Genomic DNA, 23,725 nt, shown 5'->3' on the forward strand with positions numbered 1-23,725 from the left:
TTGCAAATTATGGAAATTGGGTATCATGGAAAAAGCATTTGCAATTATGCTTAATTCTGAATAGGTATTAGAACTGCTCTAGTCCTTAAGATTAATCAATTCATACTCATTAAAATTGTTAATTGGAATACAATTGTAGAAATATTTCTGCAAAAAACATTATACTTTTTTAGTCTGATAATGTGAGAAATGTTGGATGGAGAACACAAAGAAGATTTGCATCAAGTTCAAATTATGTAAATGAAAGTATACCGTAAGGGGCTAACATAAAATAGAATAAAATCTCACATTTAAGCCTTTAATTATTCAGGCTATCAACAAATTGTTTTAAACTTATGCCAGGCCATGTTTAAAGCACTGAGGATTCAGCAGTGAACAAGACAGTCCCTGCCCTAGAAGAGTTTACAGTCTAGTGGGGGAGATAGTCAGTAATCTGTAAACAGAGAAGGACAGAGACTGTTGCTTATCACCCAGTTCTGCCATGATTAACCCACTGCAGTAGCTGATGGGCAGTGTACTCTGTGCTTCAGAGGGAAGAAACTAAGGTGATAACAGGATGCTCTGTGCTCTGGAAAAGCAGGCCCCTTGCATAGTTAGATGTATATCTCAGGAAGAATTTTAATTAACCCAGATTTTGCATTTTCCCATACACAGAAAAGCACTAAAATCATTAACTTCAGATCTCTGTACTTTGTGACTAGCAGTAATGTTTTATCAAGACACGTGCTTGACTGCACATATTCCCTAGCCAAAATCACATTTAAGCTGGCTTCTCCCCCTACCTCTTCGGAACAGCTTTCTCAAAGCTACTGAGCGGTTGTCTTGTGGGTTAGTCCTCAGTAAGACCCTGAGTAAAACTAACTCATAGCTCTTAGGTTGTGCATTTTTCTTTCAGTCAACTAATCAAATAATCTCATAGAAAAATATAGAGTGAAAAAACAACTATATTAAGTTTTGAAGGAGGGATCTTATTTAGTTCGGTAAAGGATGGGCATGGAATTCTAGGAAAACTTTAATTTCTTTGTTGTCTTACAGCAAAACACCTTGAAATGTATTTCTACTCACTGTCTGCCGTTTTACCCTTTCACTTTTTCTTGAATCCATTCCCATAAGGCTTTCTTTCTTACCATTCCCCAGATGGTGTTCTTGCCAAAGCTACCAGTGACCTCCACAGGTTCAGATCCAACAGTCACTTCTCAGTCCTAATAGCTGCATTTGGCACGGATAAGCTCTTCTTCCTTCTGGAGTTTCATTTGTCATGGCCTCCAGGAAACCACTGTTTCTTGGCTATCCTCTTACTTCATTGGTCTCCTTGGAGTCTTTTTGCTGGTTGCACCTCTTTTTCTCTACTATTAAAAGTTGAGGTGTCCCAGGACCCATTCCTTGACTTTCTTTTCTTCTCTACCTGTAGTCACTCTTAAATGCTCTCACCCAATCCCTAGTTTTAAATACCATCTTTACACAGATAACTCCCAAAGTATATCTCCAGTCCCAACTTCTTTTTTGAACTCCAGTGCTATATATCCAATTGCCTCCCTCTTCATTTGGATATCTAATAAGCATCTCAAACTTAACATGACCAGAATCCAAGTCTTGATTTCCTACCTCTGTCTCCAAATTCTTCCTCCACCAATCTTCCCCACCTCAGTAGATGGCAACTACAGTTTACTAATTAATTGCTCAAGCCATTATCTTGGTCATCCTTGACTTTTCTTCTCACATCTCTCATTGGATTTAGTTAATCTGTGGGCCTTCAGCAAAACTGATCTGGAATCCAACTACCTCTCAACGTCACTATAACATTCTGATACAAGCCTTTGTTTAGTCTGTTTTACTAATAGCCAGACTAAACAGAATAATCATTCTACCCAGAATAATCATTTTAAAAAGAATAATTCAGTTCATGTTACTCCTCTGCTTATAATCTTTCAATATTTTCCCAGCTCACTCTTAGTAAAAGTCCTTACAGTGACCTATAAGATTCTATATGATCTGGCTCTTGGCTACCTCCTTGACTACTTCTCCTGCCATTTTCCCCAGTGCTCGCTCTACACCATCCTTCCTGCTGTTCCCCAGACACACCAAGCATGCCCCACGGCTGTTATCTCCACAATGTACAACATGCCTAGCAAATAGATGATGCTCAAGAATTGTCTGAATAAAGGAAATGACATTCTAGCTGGGGTAGATTAGTGAGTAGAGAGTAAGGAGGTAGCTCCCTCTCTAATAAATGGATAAGAAATACATCCGTTTTGCTTATAGAAATTCCTTTGGCTTAGAGCTAAAAGATGAATAGAAGTCAACTCAGCAGACTTCGTACACATGTTCAATTTCTGTTTTCAGATAAACACAGAAAAGCTTTAGTGCAGACATTTTTCTAACAACAGCAGAAATGTAATAGATTTACCGCATGTGTGAGGTTTGTTAAAGATCTGATTCATCATTCATATTCTTGAGATTACAAATTAAAATATATCAGTAGAAATTGTTATATCTATGTGAGTAAAAAATATAAAACCATTAAAATGTATGTGCAATATTTAGTAGTATGGAAAAATATTCACAATTGGGGGGGTAGGGGAGGTTACAATGGTGTAAAATGAAATACAATTAAAAATATATATACTGGGCTTCCCTGGTGGCGCAGTGGTTGAGAGTCTGCCTGCCGGTGCGGGGGACACGGGTTCGAGCCCTGGTCTGGGAGGATCCCACATGCCGCGGAGCGGCTGGGCCCGTGAGCCACAATTACTGAGCCTGCGCGTCTGGAGCCTGTGCTCCGCAACAAGAGAGGCCGCGATGGTGAGAGGCCTGCGCACTGCGATGAAGAGTGGTCCCCACTTGCCACAACTAGAGAAGGCCCTCGCACAGAAGCGAAGACCCAACACAGCCATAAATAAATAAAAAATAAATAAATAAATAAAAATTTAAAAAAAAAAATATATATATACTATAGCTTAGGAAAAAGCAGGAGTTACATTAAAATATGAGTATTGGTTATAGGATGGGACTACAGGAGACTTTTATTTTCTCTTTTGAAATCTGTTCTTTTTTGAAATTTTTACAGTGTAAATGTATCACTTAAATGAAAGAATAAAGAAATATAAAGTATTAAATAGGATATATTGACCTTGAATATTCTCTTATTCTAGATTCTGTGAAAGGAAAAATTAAAGTTAATGGTAAAGAGGATAAAGGAGGTAAGGAATTGGCTTCCTTGTCTTGGCTTTGTTTACCTGATATTATAGAAATAGAGTGAGGAATATCTTTGCTGCTAAACACTGTTTAGGAAGAAGTATACTCTGGCTTATATCAAAAACTTTCAAGTGTTGTGTCCTTATTTTATTTGCTTTATAGTGAAATATGAACTTGTACTAGTTTTCTGAGTGTCAAACTTTGGGGGTGGTGGAGAACTGGGTCAGATCAGGGAGTAGAGAGTAACAAGGTAGCGCCCTATCTAATTAATGGGTGAGAAACATATGTTTTGTTTATGGGAGTTTCCCTATTTTAATTCTATTATTCGTTAACATTCTTTCCATATATTTTATGTCTTTTGGATTGTGCATATATCTCTCTCTCTTTTTTTTTTTTTTTTGCTGGGCCATTGCGTAGTGAAACAAAAATGAAAAGATTATTGATGAAGTAAATGTTTTTGGATGACATTAACTTTAGAGCATTTGGAGTAAACCCAAAATGTCACAGAATTCCTCAATTCTCTTTTTTGGTGTAGTAGCCCCTTGGCCCTTGTGAACCTTCATATCCTCGTTTCAACTATCTGAGAGTAATCCAAATTTCCCTACCAAATAAATGATTGTAATTTGAAGTGTAGGCTGAATTTTAGGAGTGTTTAATTTACTCAGGGATTTAGAAGATTGTGTGCTAAAAATGAGCAACAAAACTACATTGAAATGTAGATATGGTTGACTTTGTGGTTCACAGTTTGCGAGTTAAAGTCAAAGAACTTTAATCTGTCTTCTTTTGGGAGGCATCAGTTTTTCAAAACAAGTCATTTAAACCCTGTGTCACCATACATAAGGAGCTATGGAAGCAAAAAAATAGTGATAGAACTTTATAAAAGTACACTACAGTTTAGGTTTTAATGACCTAGGTGTAGACATTAAAACCAGATCCTTCATTATTGTATTAAATATGTTTTTTTTTTCTTTTTGCCTCAAGGATGTCCAGTATTGGATTTGATTCCAGTTAGTTCTATTGAGATCACATCTCCCAATTATCCTAACATTTACCCTAACATGCTGAACTGCACTTGGACTTTTTATTCTATGTCAGGAAATAAAATGAAGGCAGTGATTAAAGGCTTTATAACAGAAGAATCTTGGAACTGTGAATGGGATTACTTCAGTATTTATGACGGACCAGATCAGCAATCAAGATTACTTGGTAAACTGAACTTTCTTAAATGTCCTACATTGAGTGGCATTCATATAATCATATATATGGAAACCATGACCTACATTTGCCTTTGGAATGATATCATTTGTTGTCAGTGATCTTCCATCAGATCCTTCATCAGAATCCTGAGTATTATTGAACACAATGGGGTGAGCATGAGACCGTACTCACTGGATCTTGACCTTTAATTCCAGCTCTTTTTGATTTCATCCAGTGATTCCTATCTCATTTTACCATTAGGGAGCACACTAATTTTGTTTTTCTCAGGAGGTCATATGTTTTAAGAGGTTTTATTTCCTAGACTGCATTTTTAGGTAACTTTTTGAAATTTGTTTACTCAGATTTCATCCCCACAGTAAAGGTGGTTCTCTTTAGGCCCAGGGTAAATTATTAAAAGGTAAAGGTCAATTAACTTGAATAATCTTTGGTGATTTATTGACCACATGGTGTCTACCATGTTTGGATGTCAGGCAATATCCTGTTCTAAGATTGACTCATAGAGGGAACTTTTCCAAAGGTTTTGTAATTCAATATTGTATCACCTTCTCCAATCTCCAACCAGTTCTGCCAATCAGGACACCTTTACAATCCACCTATCACAAAGGGCAAGAGGAGAGGTTTATTTTTATTTTTTTTAATTTTTATAAATTTATTTATTTTACTTTTGGCTATGTTGGGTCTTCGTTGCTGTGTGGGGGCTTTTCTCTAGTTGTAGCGAGCGGGGCTACTCTTTGTTGTGCACGGGCTTCTCATTGCGTTGGCTTCTCCTGTTGCGGAGCAAGGGCTCTAGGCGCACGAGCTTCAGTAGTTGTGGCATGCGGGCTCAGTAGTTGTGGCTCATGGGCTCTAGGGTGCAGGCTCAGTAGTTGTGGCGCATGGGCTTAGTTGCTCCACGGCATGTGGGATCTTCCCGGACCAGGGCTCAAACCCGTGTCCCCTGAATTGGCAGGCAGACTCTTAACCATTGCACCACCAGGGAAGCCCCAAGAGGAGAGTTTTGATGCTATCTTTTTCCAGGGACCTTAACAACTCCTACGATATTCTAGGATTTATAACACCAGTAAGTTCAGCAATGTGCTTTGAAATTCCAAAGTTATCTAAATTTTTTCTTATCAACGAGTTTGGTTCCTGCCAAGGATTCTAAAGCAATTGAGAGTATGGAGGCGGAGGAGATACAAAATATCAAGCTATCAGTTCTCCATAAGATTAATATGAGGTGTTTATAGCATTCAACCCTACAACCCTAACTCTTGTGAATGCCTTTCAACCAGAGACCCTTGGAACATACCTGGAGTTGAACAAGTTAGATTTATTACTCATTGTGGAGAGGGAAAACACATATCCTGGAAAACCATGGGTTGTTAAAAGGGTGGTAGAGAGAACCTATTACAGTATTTAGGCTTTGGTCAGGTAATTTTGGAGAAGGTCTAGAGAAGTGGACTTTGCTCTAGATTGCTTGCAGGAAGTGGGGCAATTTTATGATTGGGTATCTCAATCAGAGGGAGCCCTGACTAGAGTAAGGATAAAACTGTAATTGGTAAAGAAGTAGCAAGCTCTCATTTCAGCCATGAGAGGTCAATGTTTGGTATTTTTGTTGGTTACAGATGACCTTGTTTTTGTCTCATTTTATCATAGATTCAGAGTCTTGTCTGATGTTGATGTCCTGTGAGATTGTTTATGTCCAACAGGAGAACACAGTCCAGCTGTGAGTGTTGGACCAGTTCCTGGATGTCAGGGCTATGCTTCTCTTTCTCATTCTTTAGTATTCCTCAACCTGACAACATTATTCCTCTTTAAAAGGTCTGATTAATCAAAAATTCATGGGTGTCAAAAGATTACAAATGAGACAACTAATATTTCTATAATTAGCTTATACAATTCTATATAAAAGTGAGGACACTACCATTAGTTTGCTAGCTTATACAGTTTTATTTCATATACTTTTATGTCCTTACATAGTTTTCGTTCAGTGAAATATGCAATTTCTATAAGCATTGTTAAACTGTTGAACACTGAGCCCCATTGCTACTCTCCCAGCTAGTTAGAAGGGCTAGCCCATATGTGGAACCACATTGTCTATATTGTCTCAGTTATCTTTTCTTACTAAATCTTTCTGCTCACCTAAATAGAATTTAGCAGTTTTTAGCTAGTTTTTAATTATTTCTGTGAATGTAAATGGAGTGGTACACAGCCTCCAAGTTGTCTTCATTGCAATGCTTTTACAATATTTTAATGAAAAGAACTTAGCAAAATTAAGGTTCATCTGGTCTTCCTTCTTCCATTTACCCCATGAAGGTAAGACATCAGTAACTAGTAAACACCATATTAAATGTACAGGTTAAATTCATTCATGACGGAGCATTTTCTAATGTGATAGGCACCTTGAAGAAACAATGGTAAACAATTCAGAAATGATCACTGCCACCTTCTTTTGGGAAGACAGATGATAAAAAAGAAGAAAACTAGTAACAGTATTTAACAGTAAATAATAATCAAATAATTATTGATTGTCAATGTAATCTGAAGGAAATAAGTTGAAGCAGAAGTATGGAATAGTAGTGGGTAGACAGTTGCTTTAGTTAAGATGGTCACAGAAGATCCAAAGAATGAAAAGGAAACAGCCAGGCAAGGCCAGAATAGCAGGTGCAAAGGTGTCTAGTACCTATCTGACCTTACCTCCTACCGCTTCTCCCTCTCCTTCACCCAAAACCAGGCACACTGGCTTCTTTATTCTTCCTCAGACTAACCAAGCATATTCCTGCTTGGCCCCAAGGTGACTTCAAGGTTCACTTCCTCAGTTCATTCAGATGTCTGTTCAAACGTTACCTAATCCAAGGCCTCTTCTATCACACAGTCTAAGTAACCCCCCTCCACTTTTCCTTCTTGGCATTTATCATGACCTGGCAGCGTATATATCAATATTTATTTGTTTAGAATCTGTTTCCCTCCACCAGAATGAAAATTTCCTGAGAGCAGGACTTAGTCTCTTGTTCACTGCTGTATCTCCAGTGTCTAGAGCACTCCTAACACTTAGTAAATATTTGATGAAAAAATAAGTGAGAAAATGGCCTTGCAGGTGGGAAGAGCTTGGTAACCTGGGAAACTCTCAGAGGTCAGAGTGGCTGGAGATTGAGTGAGGACAGACTGGAATGAGGTGAGGTTGTAGAAGATGGAGGCTTTGCCTAGTTGTGCAGCTCAGGTTATCGTAAGGAGTTTGGATTTTATGCCAATCCAATGGGAGGTCATTAAAGGTTTTTGACAGGGGAGTAAGTTGAGGGCTGCTATGACTGCCATGTTGGGAGTGGATTTTAGGGTGACAGGGTGAATTATGTCTGCAGCTATGAGGCTGTCATGGTAATCTAGACCTACACTGTCTAATCCATGTTGTCATTTAAATTCAAATTAGTTAAAATGAAATGAAATGTGGTATTAGCCATACTTCAAGTGCTCAATTGCTACATGTAGTGAGTGATTACCATACTGGACAGCACTCATATTAAACTTTACATCATTGCAGAATGTCCTGTTAGTACTGTTTTAGGTAATAGATAATGTTGCCTTGAAAGAGGATGGCAACAAAGGAGTACAAGTGACGTGGACAGATCTGGAGATAGAACTGATAGGATTTCTTGATGGATTGAATGTGGAATGAAATCTGCAGATCAAGGATGGCTCCTAAGTTATGGTATGAGGTTTTTGGAGGTGGTGGCATTTACAGAGATGGGAAATACTAGAGGGAGAAATAGATTTGTGGGGAGAGATCTATCCATGTTAATTTTTTTTTTTTAAGATTGATTGATTGATTGATTGATTGCTATGTTGGGTCTTCGTTTCTGTGCTAGGGCTTTCTCTAGTTGCGGCAAGCGGGGGCCACTCTTCATCGTGGTGCGCGGGCCTCTCACTATTGTGGCCCCTCTTGTTGCGGAGCACAGACTCCAGACGCGCAGGCTCAGTAGTTGTGGCTCACGGGCCTAGTTGCTCCGCGGCATGTGGGATCTTCCCAGACCAGGGCTTGAACCCGTGTCCCCTGCATTAGCAGGCAGATGCTCAACTACTGTGCCACCAGGGAAGCCCCCATGTTAAATTTTTAATGCCATGATACATCTAGGTTGAGTTAGCAACAGGGAGCTAGAAGTAGAACTCTTTTTTTTTTTTAAGCAATAACCTCTTTTTTTTTTAATTATTTTATTTTATTTTGTTTTATTTATGGTTGTGTTGGGTCTTCGTTTCTGTGTGAGGGCTTTCTCTAGTTGCGGCAAGTGGGGGCCACTCTTCATCGCGGTGCGCAGACCTCTCACTATGGCAGCCTCTCTTGTTGCGGAGCACAGGCTCCAGATGCGCAGGCTCAGTAACTGTGGCTCACGGGCCTAGTTGCTCCGTGGCATGTGGGATCTTCCCAGACCAGGGCTCGAACCCGTGTCCCCTGCATTGGCAGGCAGATTCTCAACCACTGCGCCACCAGGGAAGCCCTAGAAGTAGAACTCTTAAAGTTTGGGCTTGAGATATAAATTTGAGAATTTTCAGCTTCTTATAAATTTCCTTAAGTTATTCATTCTCTGACTTCATCAGTTTCCTCTATCATTCTCATCAGTTTCAAACACATTCTAGTATTACCCATAATTCAAAACAAAACAGAACAAGAAATTTAGCTGTTGCCCCATTCCTCTGCTTCTCCTGACAACAAAATCTCTCACTTTCTTAGAGGGTGATGGATATAGAAAGTTTATGGGATTAATGTCGAGAAGGTCATGGAGAGAGCAAACAATTACAGCAGGGAAATACTAACGGATTAGGATAGATAGGAAGTGGTGATTTAGAAAGTAGGATGTTTGAAATCAAAATTTCAGAAGTCTCAAATGATTACAGAATTTCAGAGCAGTGTTGGTAAAGAATGATAAGATAAAAGAAATAAGTTCCCTTGTGTGGTCAAATTTAGGGTTGGCACTGAGCTGGCATTCACTAGCTCAGTCTTACAAATCTTCATAGTCAACGTCCAGTCTGTCTGGCTGTTGCTCCTGCCATACTGGCTATTAAATATCATCCTTGGTCAAGCAACAATTTTAAGGAACATTAACAAACTGGAACACATCCACAGAACATAATGACCAGGATGCTGAAGGGTGTGGACACCTGGGCATGTTTATCTTGGAGAAGAGAGAAGACAGAAGGATCATAATTTCTTCCCTTCAAATATTTATGGAATTCTCACAGAGACTCTCAGGCCAGGTATGAAACTTGTTCTGCCTAGTAACATCTAATAGTTATTGAATGTTTACCATTATTCAGGCATAGTCTTAAGAAATTTTAACTCTTAATCTTCTTAATAGTCATATGGAGGTAGGTTACATTATCCTCATTTTAAATATAAGGAAACACAAATATATTGAGTAACTTGCCTCCAGTGACATAACTAGTAAATAGAGAAGGTTGGATTAAAGCCCAAGCACTCTGATTCAAACACTTATATCCTTGGCCACTCCACTAACCATGTGGCCATCATTACACTGATGCCTTTTGATTCAACATGAGCAAGAACTGTCAAGCAATTAGAACTGTTCAAAAAGAGAAAATGCTCATAAGTTCCATGTAATATCTTCAAATCCAGGTTTCATATGTCCAAGGGTATTTTAGAAGGAACTCCGTGTTAGGGGCTTCCCTGGTGGCACAGTGGTTAAGAATCCGCCTGCCAATGCAGGGGGCACGGGTTCAATCCCTGGTCCGGGGTAGATCCCACATGCCGCAGAGCAACTAAGCCCGTGCACCACAACTACTGAGCCTGCACTCTAGGGCCCGCGAGCCACAACTACTGAAGCCCACACGCCACAACTACTGAAGCCCATGCACCTAGAGCCTGTGCTCCACAACAAGAGAAGCCATTGCAATGAGAAGCCCGCTTGCCGCAACTAGAGAAAGCCCACACGCAGCAACGAAGACCCAACGCAGCCAAAAATAAATAAAATAAATAAATTTTTAAAAAATTAAAAAAAGGAACTCCGCGTTATATGAAAGATTGAACTAAATTATCACTAAGATTCTATATTTAACCTAGTTCCTTACTTCTCATTCAGCCACCCATCTTAAACCTACACATTTTGTAAATGTGTTATCTGTATTTCTATCTAAGCCATTAATAGAAATACTGCACTTGGCAGAACCAAGGATAGAACCATTTTCATACCATTAAGACCTTCCCTTCAGGTTAACATTGTATGGTTATTTAATCAGCTGTGAAACTTCCTAGTCATATAATTATCCACTTACATTTTATATCTGTTCACAGGGACATCATAAGGTACTCTATTAAGTGCTTCACTGAAATCAAGATTCATTAAATTTATCTCATTCCCCCTAGCCACCATCTAATTAACTCTTTCCAAAAATTAAATTAGGTTAATTTAATATGGCATGTAAAGGATCACATGCTGGTTGCTTGTGACCACTGATTGCTTCTTCAAGTGTTCAAAACCCATCTGTCTAATAATTTGCTGTAAATTTTTGCTGAGGTTTATTTTTATTTAACAAACACTTATAATGCTTCATAAATACAACTTCATATAATTCCATGTGAGTATTTTTTTAATCTCCATTATACAGATGAGAAAATTGAGGCAGAGAGATAGGTTAAATAACTTGCCTAGGGCTACATAGCTAATAAATGGCAGAACTAGCCCAAACCAGCAGTTTGGCTATAGAATCTGAGCCTGTAAGGACTAAGCTGCACTACTTCAGTGATACAAGACTTTGGAAATCCTCTAGCCTCTTTGTTTTTCTGTCTCCTACCCATCCCCCTCTGTGAATCCCCAATCTCCTTTTTGAAAAACAGAGTAACATTTTCCCATTTCCATTATTTTAAAACTTCCAGAGTGTTAGTTGACTCTATGCAGAATGCCTTTACTCGACATGGTGCATCCCAAAAGTTCCCCATCACATCCAATTCACCAAACAGATTCTCTGAGCATAAGAATGACGTAGAGATTAACTATTGCCCTATTCCCCACCTTCTCAGATTTCTGAGATAACATTATCTTTGAGACAAATCAGTAGTGTATCATTGTTTTATTTTGAGAGAATTTAAGTTACAGCCTGTATAGATAAATTACAGCAAATGGCCTGTCACTATCAGGACCATCTTTGTGACGACTTTTGTGTTTCTGAATTAGGAAAGGATCATCATTAGTCTGTATTTGGGCAGCCTGTGTGTCTTAGTCAGTTTTGGCTACTATAACAATAATGCCATAGTTTGGGTAGCTTAAATAACAAAACATTTATTTCTCACAGTTCTGAAGACTAGAAGTCCAAGATTTGGTGTCTGGTGAGGGCTTGCTTCCTGGTTCATTAGCTGTCTTCTTGCTATATCCTCACATGGCAAAAAAAAGCGGGGGTGGGGGGGTGTGCTAGAGAGCTCTCTGGGGTCTCTTTTAGAAGGGTTTATAAGGCTCCACCCTCATGACCAAATCACCTCCCAAAGGCCTCACCTACTACCATCACATTGGGGATTAGGATTTCTACATATGAACTTCGGGAGTATGCAAACTTTTGGTCCATAGTGCTGTTCCATTACTTCTATTTCTCTGTCCATTTATCTTCATCAAAATGCCTCTTTACCTGTCCTTATGATCAAAGATTGCCATATAACTGTATATCATTTCCATATCAATTGCTAGCCCCATCTTTTCCCTTTATCTTTTAAAATCTATACCCTTTTATCGTTTCAATCAAATCATGAATTTCATCCCACAAATCTTGATCTTACATTATTGATAATCATTCCTTTGTCAAGATTGTTTAGAATTTAATGTCCCCTCTCTCTCTTCTCCCTCTTTTACCTATGTAACTACACAGGAAAAGTATTTTAATTATCAAGTATATCTCACATTGCAGCTCATTTATGTGGCTCCAAGAAAGAATTTGTCTTGATATCCAGTGGTGCTTACCTAACTGTGAATTTTAAGACTGATGAATCTGTGGGAGAAAGAGGTTTTAAACTTATTTTGGAAGATATGACTCAGAAGCAATCACAGAAAAGCAATATTGGGATCCAACTGCCTATTAATGGTAAGAAATTGTTTTAAAACATTTATTAAAGCAGGTACCATATATGCCTGAAAGTAGAACCTGGGGCCCACTGATTTAGGAGTCACTGGTAGTCAGTCACCTTGCTCTAATACTAAAAATAGGATAACTTCATTTCCAACCGTTCCTTAAGGCATGAGAATTTGGTGGTTCAGGTAGATCATGTGAGCTAATAAAGTTAATTGGGGTGAGTATGTGTCTATATGTGTGTATGTTATTTTTATTTAAGAAATAATGGTAAACATAAAAGTCAGTCAGTTGCTATTTAAAAGATCCACTGGGGCCATTCAAGCTGAAACAAGGGTAGAGTTCAGTGTGTTTCCATGTCTCTGTTAACATATTTTTTATTAAGTAACCACCTCCCCACCCCCATGAAGAGCCCTCAAAAGGAATATTTTAGCTGAACCTATACTAACTTCTCTGCATAAAACAGAAACAAATGTGCTGATTTTTATCTACTTATCCTATCTAATTTTAAGCTAGAATTCCATTAGTTGTGCTTAAGACTAAAAACCCTAATGAATCTATCATTAGGAGATTTTCTTGATTGGAGTGTAATTGCAGGAAGAATTTAATCCACGTGAACGCAAAGTTCTTTTTGATGTTGGTCTACCTTTCCTAGGATAGTGGAATGAATGGGCTCTCCTAAGAGTCCTGGATGTGAGCTGTAGACTACTGAACCACATCATCCTATAGGTGTGATTTTTAATCGTTAAAGGGATGCTCGCCTAACTGACCCTTCTTATGTGTCCATTGCTTTTGTCTTTCATCACTATATCTCTAAACTGACCCTTTATTCTCACAGTAAAAATATTTAGCCTCATTTCTTTTTTTAAGTATTTTAAAGTAAGTTGAATACTAATAAAATATTGCTGTTATACATGTGTACAAACAGCCCAGAAGTCTGAGTTACCACATATAATGTGGATTACAAATGCAATAAAAAACATGCAGTAATGCAGTAAACCTTAATGCACTAACAACATGTTTGAGTAAATACCTTTTGTGGGTTTTTTCTCCCTAAAATCTAGGATAATCTTAATTTTGAAGAGTCTGCATATTTTTTAGGCATATGTATTTAAAAGGAAGAGGAAATCCATATGTTATACATATCTGAAAAGAAATTAGAAATGAGTTTTGACATAAGTATTGAATAAACACAAACCCACTATGCTAGAAACTTTTTGTTTTAAATAGATTTCTAGTGTAAAAAAAAATCTCAAGTAAAGAATTCACAAGTGACCATTATCTTATCATTCTGAAATTATATGGCTATGGAGATGCTTAATTTTCATTATATTTAAGTCTCTTGTTATTCCCTGGTAAATTTCTTATAAATCTGAGAATGGAGTAAACACATTGGTAGAAATTTTCCCTATGCTTTTCCTTTATATAACCATTTTATTTTGAATACATGTAGCATAAAGTATTTTGATGTGTCTAGATACGTTATACTGGGATAACACAAATGATGCCACAGAAAGAACAATCTCCAGTAATTTCATGATTAAGTGCAATTTTTTTTCTTTTTAAAAAATTGATTTGTGTTCTGATTCATCTAAAGATGTATATATTAATGCTTTAGTTAACTATTGATTTTTACTCATTTAAAAGCAATGGAAGAAAAGATGAGTCTCATCTCTTGCAAAGAATCCTAGTTTTGAACCTACAAAAGAAATAAATGCCTCCATTCTGAGATTTTAATAGACTTTCACAAGTATTGCTATCTGATGTTGTGTTGTTACTTTTCTAAGGGCTAACAGTAGAAAACAATACCAGAAGACAGCCAGCCCAAGACAAATGTGGAATTCCTGTTGTTGACCCATTTCTCATGGAAGGATCTGAGAGGAATACAAACGTGTTGCCAGCCAAGCTTGGGAAGCCCAGGGTGGTTGGTGGCCATGCCGCCCCTGCGATGTCGTGGCCCTGGCTGGTCAGTCTGCAGTACCAAGGACAGCATTACTGTGGAGGTGCTCTGATTGGGAGACAGTGGGTCCTGACAGCGGCGCACTGCAACTTCAGGTGTGTGCCCAAGTGGTGCAGGGCTGCGGAGAGCAGGGCGGTGAGGAGCTATTTGAGGGTCCACAGTGGGTGCACTCCTTGTGCTCTCCCCACGTCACAAGAAACATTAAGCATCAGCTCCCACGGATACAGTCCCCATCTTGCAAATGAATGAACGTGTTAGGTTGATGAAACTTTCTGTGCTTCACTAATGCACTTACTACTAATAGGTTTAATTTTAAAAGCAGCTTCCTGCTTCTAGGTATAATTTAATTAATAAGTAACTAACAACACCCCCCCATCCATAAAAATGAAGGTAATGATGTCTCAACATTTTTGCATCAGTCTCTCAGCATGGTGCCCAGAGCCGAGGGGTTGCTCAAATGTGGCTTCCTTTCCTCCTTGCTCTCCTCTACGGACTGTCTGATGATCATACCCAGTCCTGAAATAAATGTGTAAAGTTTCAAAGAATTTTAAAGAATGTCCTTTAAAGGAACATTTTTTTTTTCTTTGACTTTATGTGAATCTTGGTCTCAATGTAATATGGAAATATCTGAAAACTCCTTCCTCAAAGGAGTCTTAGCTTGACGTTTTTAATACCCAGAAGTAGTGAGACAGTTGACATTGTCATACAATGTCCCATAGCTGAATGAGTAGATATGACATTTTCAGGGTCTCTAAAATTGGCTTTATAATGAAAGCATCTGCTCAAATAACATGGTGAGCAGGAAGCTTCAATGAACCAAAAACTCAATTTCTTTAGCATTCCCCAACTCTTACTTTTGATATAGCTAAATCACAAGAAGGCATCCTTATTAAGGCAGTTTTCAGACTTTCATGTGCTTAAACTTACCTGGGGAGTTTGCTATAAACGGAATCTTAGAATATTAATCCTGAATTTTGATTTGCTGAGTTACGTCTGGGATTCTGCATTTTTAATACACAAGCCAGACTTAATGCATGTGGTTCCTAGACATTTCTTTGAGAAACATCGTATTAGGGAGTAGAGTAACTATAACTTTCAGGATAATTTCAGTGACCATCACATAAGTACATCATATAATGCATAATGATTATAATACATAAAATCATTATCTTGAGGCATCATGAATCTTAATTGTCAAAAAAATATTGTACTAAATCATTTTATTTGATGTTATAAAGGCAAGAAAGTAGATACTTTAAAAATTTTCTCAAGGATTGAATTAATGAGAAACTCCCATTTTCTAAGAATTCAGGATAATAAGGATATTAATGTGGATTGAAAATTTTAAAGAAAGTTTTGGGGACTAGATTTTGGCAATAATATAATTGGAGTATAGAAGCAAAAAAAAATGTTAAAGAATACATTTTTAGTAATTCTGAAAAGTGATGGCCTCATTAAAAGTGGTATCTATTTCCTCACTCCCTTTTCTTATGACAAGTACTGTCACAGACAACCTGGTAATAGGAAGAAGTTACCTGTGGAATACAGGAAATAGAGATTTGATACCAGTGAAAACTGTATACACTCACCCCAGCTTCACACAATTTCCTCCCAATGATGATCTATGCTTGTTGCATCTGGAAAACCCTGTTGAACTAGGTCAGTATGGATAACTCTTTTCCATATTTTGAACCTTTTATCTTCCATCTTGCTTAGAAGTGCTGTATGTACTTTTGAAATTAAATAATTATTTTAAAATTTCCTTACATTCTAAGATGCTTTCTCTAAAAGCTGAAGTATCTGCATAAACATTTTGCTGTTATGTGTATTTAATTGACAGAGGTCCAGAGAAGATTTCAGAGAAGTATGTTTTTAACTTTGTCCTATATATTCTCCTGAGACTCTTTATGTTCTATGAGGTTATCCCAAATACTTAGAACATCAGTTTGAACCACCACATGTTTAATTTTCTGTGCCTTCATAACTTAGTAAAATCTTGGTTTTTAAAAAAATAGTTACTTAAGCCAAAGCTAAGTGAAAGTGAGGCATTGTTAATCCTGCCTCTGTCATGAAGTAGCCATGTGATCTTGGACATGTTATGTAACTTCTGTGACCTTAGCTTTATCCTTTGTAGAAAGGGAATGGCAGTAACCCACCTACCTACTTAGCACAGGTGAGCATTCAGTGGGAAGGTGTATTGGGGGGGGATGTAACTGAGATCTGTGGATAGTCCCTACTTTCACACCCAAGCCTTTCCATGGCATCACAGGGTTCTGGGACAGTTTTCTTTCTTTGCTCCAATTCTCTCCTCTGTTTCTGCCTATAGACCTCCCTTTTTATGTCTTTTCGCTGCATCCATCCTACAAACCCCCAATCATGGTTCAGTCTACCATTTGCTTTTTTTTTTTTTTTAATAAATTTATTTATTTATTTATTTATTTATTTTTGGCTGTGTTGGGTCTTCATTTCTGTGCGAGGGCTTTCTCTAGTTGCCGCAAGCGGGGGCCACTCTTCATCGCGGTGCGCAGGCCTCTCACAATCGCGGCCTCTCTTGTTGCGGAGCACAGGCTCCAGACGCGCAGGCTCAGTAGTTGTGGCTCACGGGCCCAGTTGCTCCGCGGCATGTGGATCTTCCCAGACCAGGGCTCAAACCCGTGTCCCCTGCATTGGCAGGCAGACTCTCAACCACTGCGCCACCAGGGAAGCCCCTACCATTTGCTTTTTATGCTTTTAAAACTGAGTCAGTGAGAGCATTTAGAACAGTGCTTCTTAAACTTGACTATGCATTATCATCCTCTGAGTTGCTTTAAAAACAAAACAAACAAACCTATCAGCCCAGATGCATTTTGGAACAGTTAATTACAATCTCAGGATTGGAGCTCTGACATCAGTATTTTTTCTCTTTATCCTCCTTCTTAAATTTATTTTTAGTTAAACTTTCAATGCTGAGATAATTGTAGATTCACATGCAGTTATAGGGAATAATACAGAGAAACCAAAGTACTTTTTAACCTGGTTTTCACAAATGGTAACATCTTGCAGGATTTGACATTGATGCAGTTGAGATACAGAACACTTTTGTCACCATAAGGATCATTACTGTTGCCCCTTTATAGCCACACCCGTTTCCTTCCTCCCCATTCCACCCTCCCCACCCAGGCTTCTGTCAACCACAAATCTGTTCTGTTTCTATAATTTTGTCAATTCAAGAGTGTTACATAAATGGAATTATATAATATGTAACCTTTTGGGATTGACTTTTTTCGCTGGGCATAACATCCTGGAGCTTCATTTATGTGGTTGCATGTATGAGTAGTGCATTCCTTTTAATAGCTGAGTAGTGTTCACAGTATGAATGTTTAACCACTCATAACGTTTAACCATTCATTTGTTGAAGAATATCTGGGTGGTTTCTAGCTTTTAGATGTTACAAATAAAGCTCCCACAAACATTCGTGTAAAGGTTGTTTCCTTTTTTTTAATTTAAATAATACTGGATTGACTATCCTTATGTGTACATTTTTCCAGGTCTATGATTGCCTTAAGATAAATTTCTCGGAAGCAGAAATGCTGGATTTAGGGCATAACTGTTTTCAAGACTCTTGACATATTTCTAAGTTATAAACACAGCTGGATGTGGAGTACAAGTCAATACATCCCCCTCCTCCATCCTGCCAAATGATGCAATCTGGCAATATCTGTCAAGTTTTAAAGTGTGTGCCTTGTGGTCCAGCAACTCAGTCATCCAGGAATACTGGCACAAATGCACAGATGCATGATCTGGGAAACTTGATGCAGCTTATAAGGGAAAAAATTAAAAGTCTAAATGTTTGCCAATGGGATTTAATAAATCGAGGTACATTCATTATCTGAACACTATATGCTATTAAAAAGGATGATGTAGTAATGATGCCATGTAAATGGCATGATCATAATCTAGTAAATGAAGAATATCAGAATAAGCAAAATGGCTGATTAAAAAAATATGTTGTTAGTAGGAAAATGTTACTTAGCTCAAGGAAATTTGGGAGAAGATACGATAGAGCAATGATTATCTGTGAAGGCAGAATAACATAAGATTTGGCACACATGTAGAAAGATGAGTAGGAAAAGAATAGACAAGTTACAAACAGTTTTATTTAATTTTATTAAGAGATAGCAGTAAAAATAAAGAACATATCATTGAAATAAATGGCCTATGATAGCAGATATGCTGACGCATTTAAGTATGTAAAAATCTGGATGAAAATGAAGTTAAACAGCCTGGGATAAAGGGAAAACAAACACAAGAGCACTGCATTCAGTGTGTGTGTGTGTGTGTGTGTGTCATATATACACAGACACACAAACCCACAATATTTATATATACACAGATTTTGGTGATAAGAAAAAATGTAAATGTTTAAATGTATAATGTATCAATATATTTTATAATAACCTGTGAAGATAGAATTCGATATAAAAATACTTATTAGCTATAAAAATACTTTAACAGTTAAATTGCTACGTGTTTTTCCCCGTTCTTCATGTAACATAGTTGAAAAAAGAAGACAATTATAGGGACTTCCCTGGTGGTCCAGTGGTAAAGAATCCGCCTTACAATGCAGGGGATGCGGGTTCAATCCCTGGTCGGGGAACTAAGATCCCACATGCCGCGGGGCAACTAAGCCCGCGTGCCACAACTACTGAGCTTGCGTGCCTCAACTAGAGAGCCTGCGTGCCACAAACTACAGAGCCCATGCGCCCTGGAACCCGAGAAAACCCACATGCCACAACTAGAGAGAAGCCCGCACGCCACAACAAAGAGCCCGCGTGCCGCAACTAAGACCCGACACAGCCAAAAATAAATAAAATAAATAAATAATAAAAATCTTTAAAAAAAAAGAAAACAATTATATTCTTCTCCACTCTCATCTCAAATTCAACAAGGTGATGTCCTGAAGGCACATAGGCAAAAAGACAGATGCACTTTAAAAAATGGTTATGGATGAGAAGCCCCACATTTCAGTGTAGGGCATGTGTTTCTGTTTTCCTAGGAGGATATGGAAATACCTGGAGCAAAGTGGTAACATGTATATTGGGATGATCCCCTCTGAGTAAATAACAGGTGAAATCTTCTGGAAGACTTATTAAATTACAGGGTTAGAAAGGGTACTGTTAGGTCAAAGTAGGTATTTCTAGAGCCATCACTGAAGAGCAAACAGTACAGACAATGTTAATATGCGTTTTTCTTTCTCATCCTTTTAATTAGGAAAGTTTGTATCTCCAATCTGTTTGCCAGGGAAAGATGATAAAATAAATTTACTTTCCAAATGTATGACTGCTGGATGGGGAATAACTGAACCTCATCGTGAGTATATTTTATTACCTCTTCTAAGATTAGAATGCAAACAAATATATGTGAAGTCTGAGTATACTGTTTACTCATTTTCAATTTTTCTGTATTTTTAATAGGAATGATAGTGGAAAAATTTTTTTCATAATGGACCTAAAGGTGACTGGTTGGGTTTTAGGCCATCATATTCATTAATACAAGTTCACTGATACTTTTAAAAACTGTGTTGGTAAATATCTAGTGATGTTATTAGCTAATAAATATTTGTGTGTTTCACTTATATGTATTTATTCTCAACTGCACTGTGAGTGCACACACTCACACACACATAATTGTTTTCACAACAGTGTAGATGTTGCTATTGTGAAAACCCATACTTGAAGATATATGAGCCTATTCTTAAAGCTGTGAGGCATTTTTCTGAAATGATAGGCTGGTATAAAAGGTAAATGGGTAGATATGATATCATCTATATGTGGACTCTAAAATATGACACAAGTGAACTTATTTATGAAACAGAAACAGACTCACAGACATAGAGAACAGACTTGTGGTTGCCAAGGGGGAGGGGGGCAGGGGAGGGTTGGAATGGGAGTTGGGATTAGCAGATGCAAACTATTATATGTAGAATGGATAGACAACAAGGTCCTGTTGTGTAGCACAGGGAACTATATTCAATATCCTGTAATAAACCATAATGGAAAAGAATATTAAAAAAATATACATATGTAATAACTGAATCACTCAACTATACTTCAATTAAAAAAAAGGTAAATGGCTAGAAAGATTATGTGCAGATATTCTAGTCCATATAAAGATCAAACCCATGACTCTGGTCTCACATACACCCTATTCTGCAAATGAATTAACTACTTACAAATATCCAATAAACTAAAGAGTTATTTAGAATGCAATTTCAGTTGTCAGCTTCCAGTCAGTGTCAGCACTTAACCAGAATGTCTGCTCAGCAGAAGTCAAATCAAAAGAATGAGAATGTCGTGAAACCAATGAATTAAAGTATAGACTTAATATGTAAAAAATGAATTATATTGTTTGCTTTATCAACAACTGATTTGAGTGTAAACTTTGTCTTTTTTTCGGAAAGTGATATTTTTATATCTTCTGAGGACTAAAGACAAAAGAACCCACATAAAATGTTTTTCATTGTTTCTGTTGTATAAGCCACTGTGGAGTGATTATATTAGTTTTTTAGAAGTCACCTAACAGCATCACTATAGTGCTGAGAGGGGAGAATGGGTGGGATTTAACCCTTGGAGTCTGTGTATATATAAGGCTATTTTTGTTTCATCCTTTAATATCATTTGCCTATGTGTTTTTATTCCTTTTCCACTAGAAGGTGAATTTCCTAAAACGGTGCAGCAGGCAAAGGTACCACTGATTAGTAGTACATCTTGTCGAAGCTACTGGGGACTGGATATTAAAAACACCAATATATGCGGAGGGGCTGCAGGATCATCCTCCTGTATGGTAATGAAGGCCTGCGTTGAGGAGGGCAGGAGTTTTCTTCTCAGTGTGTCTCATGAATGGGTGTTTGCTGACCATAAAAAGGTATAAATGTATGGTAGTTTTAAAATGAAAAGTGAGAGGAGTAAGTACATTGCTCAATTGATGTACTGTGATTGCTAATTTGATATTTTTGTGGATTCTATTCTCAAAAGGAATTACTTGTTCAATTGCTAGGTTGAACTATGTGAACCTGATAACTTTCAACTGTTTTTGATCCACAAAAAAATGATTTCTTGTGGTTCAACTTCATAGCTGAATTGGGTAGCTCAAACTACCTACTTCCAGTAGCACTGAAAATATAAAGATGCTTTCACGCAACTCAAAACCATCATTTAGTCATTTATATTTATTAGATGCTTGAAACTTTCTGCATGGCACAGTCTATGGTCAGCACAAAATGAATTTATGCTAAATGTTTCAGCCTCGCCTTGAAAATATAGATTTTGATCTGATTCAGAGATCTGTAACATCAGCCAACAACCTCAGTGGTTGTAGTTCCCTATGCTGTTATGAGCAGAAATCAGAGATGAGAGAGTGACTTACACACTGTCGGATCATCCCCTGCAGTTGGGGGTTAGTGTCAGCCATGAATCATGCAGCCAGGAGAATGAACTTCTCTTTTTGCTGGTTGCAGGGAGATTCTGGAGGACCACTGCAGTGTGCCCAGGATGGGCAGTACAAGCTCATCGGTATTGTGAGCTGGGGCAGCAGTAACTGCCATCCTGCCGCACCAACGGTCTTTACCAGAATTTCTGCTTATAGAGACTGGATCACATCTGTCACTGGAGGAGAAGCATGATCACTAGAAGAGCAGCATGGTGGAACTGTGTTCCTAAGTGGGAAAGGAAATACATGACTGCCTACCTGAAAAATATGTCTCTTGTCATTGCTAAAAAACTCAATGTCACTTCCCCCAACCCTTGTCATTGAGGAGCTTGGATTTGGTGTGTACATACATTCAATATTAAACATTGGTCACAGAAAGCTAATGTTGGTTCATGCCTCCTGGGAACTTACAATCTTAAATGTCATGAATTTCATGTCTAGTGTACCATGTACTATATGTCAAATTTGAATCCCATCATATATACTTTTACTATTTTTTTAATTTGGTTAACATTGGAAGATATGAAGGGAGATGTTATTCACTCCATATAATTCTTTTTTTTTAATTTTAAAGATTCTTTTTAAGCTTTTTAAAAAAATTATTTATTTTATTTACTTATTTTTGGCTGCACTGGGTCTTTGTTGCTGTGTGTGGGCTTTCTCTAGTTGCGGCAAGTGGGGGCTACTCTTCATTGTGGTGCGTGGGCTTCTCATTGCGGTGGCTTCTCTTGTTGAGGAGCACAGGCTCTAGGCACACAGGCTTCAGTAGTTGTGGCACGTGGCTCAGTAGTTGTGGCTCATGGGCTCTAGAGCGCAGGCTCAGTAGTTGTGGCGCACGGGCTTAGTTGCTCCACGGCATGTGGGATCTTCCCGGACCAGGACTCGAACTGATGTCCCCTGCATTGGCAGGCAGATTCTTTTTTTTTTTTAACATCTTTATTGAAGTATAATTGCTTTAAAATGGTGTGTTAGTTTCTGCTTTATAACAAAGTGAATCAGCTATACATATACATATATCCCCATATCTCTTCCCTCTTGCATCTCCCTACCTCCCACCCTCCCTATCCCACCCCTCTAGGTGGTCACAAAGCACCGAGCTGATTTCCCTGTGCTATGCGGCTGCTTCCCACTAGCTATCGGTTTTACATTTGGTAGTGTATATATGTCCATGCCACTCTCTCACTTTGTCCCAGCTTACCCTTCCCCCTCCCTGTGTCCTCAAGTCCATTCTCTAGTAGGTCTGTGTCTTTATTCCTGTCCTGCCCCTAGGTTCTTCTGACCAATTTTTTTTTTTTTTTTTTTTTAGATTCCATATATATGTGTTAGTTATTTGTTTTTCTCTGTCTGACTTACTTCACTCTGTATGACAGACTCTAGGTCCATCCACCTCACTACAAATAACTCAATTTTGTTTCTTTTTATGGCTGAGTAATATTCCATTGTATATATGTGCCACATCTTCTTTATCCATTCATCTGTCAATGGACACTTAGGTTGCTTCCATGTCCTGGCTATTGTAAACAGAGCTGCAATGAACATTTTGGTACATGACTCTTTTTGAATCATGGTTTTCTCAGGGTATATGTCCAGTAGTGGGATTGCTGGGTTGTATGGTAGTTCTATTTTTAGTTTTTTAAGGAACCTCCATACTGTTCTCCATAGTGGCTGTATCAATTTACATTCCCGCCAACAGTGCAAGAGGGTTCCCTTTTCTCCACGCCCTCTCTAGCATTTATTGTTCGTAGATTTTTTGATGACGGCCATTCTGTCTGGTGTGAGATGATATCTCATTGTAGTTTTGATTTGCATTTCTCTATTGATTAATGATGTTGAGCATTCTTTTATATG

General features: G+C 38.0%; 2 protein-coding genes across 2 annotated transcripts in view; both read left to right on the plus strand.

Annotated features, from left to right (window-relative positions):
- The window catches only part of OVCH1 (ovochymase 1), a 77,871-nt gene extending 73,667 nt beyond the window's left edge, over nt 1–4,204 (plus strand). Inside the window, 2 exon segments of the mRNA XM_057557554.1 lie at nt 174–253; nt 4,174–4,204. Of these exon segments, the coding sequence (XP_057413537.1) occupies nt 174–253; nt 4,174–4,204 (111 nt within the window).
- A 46-nt stretch (nt 4,205–4,250) lies between these two features.
- On the plus strand, nt 4,251–22,070 carry LOC130709290 (chymotrypsinogen B-like). Its single transcript, XM_057557555.1, has 6 exons — nt 4,251–4,398; nt 12,292–12,465; nt 14,238–14,505; nt 15,909–16,069; nt 21,099–21,232; nt 21,906–22,070. Exons 1-6 carry the CDS (start codon nt 4,251–4,253, stop codon nt 22,068–22,070), a joined length of 1,050 nt encoding a protein of 349 aa, XP_057413538.1.
- Nucleotides 22,071–23,725: the final 1,655 nt, after the last annotated feature.

Source organism: Balaenoptera acutorostrata, chromosome 11, assembly GCF_949987535.1.
Source record: "Balaenoptera acutorostrata chromosome 11, mBalAcu1.1, whole genome shotgun sequence".
In the NCBI taxonomy this organism is placed as follows: Eukaryota; Metazoa; Chordata; class Mammalia; order Artiodactyla; family Balaenopteridae; genus Balaenoptera; species Balaenoptera acutorostrata.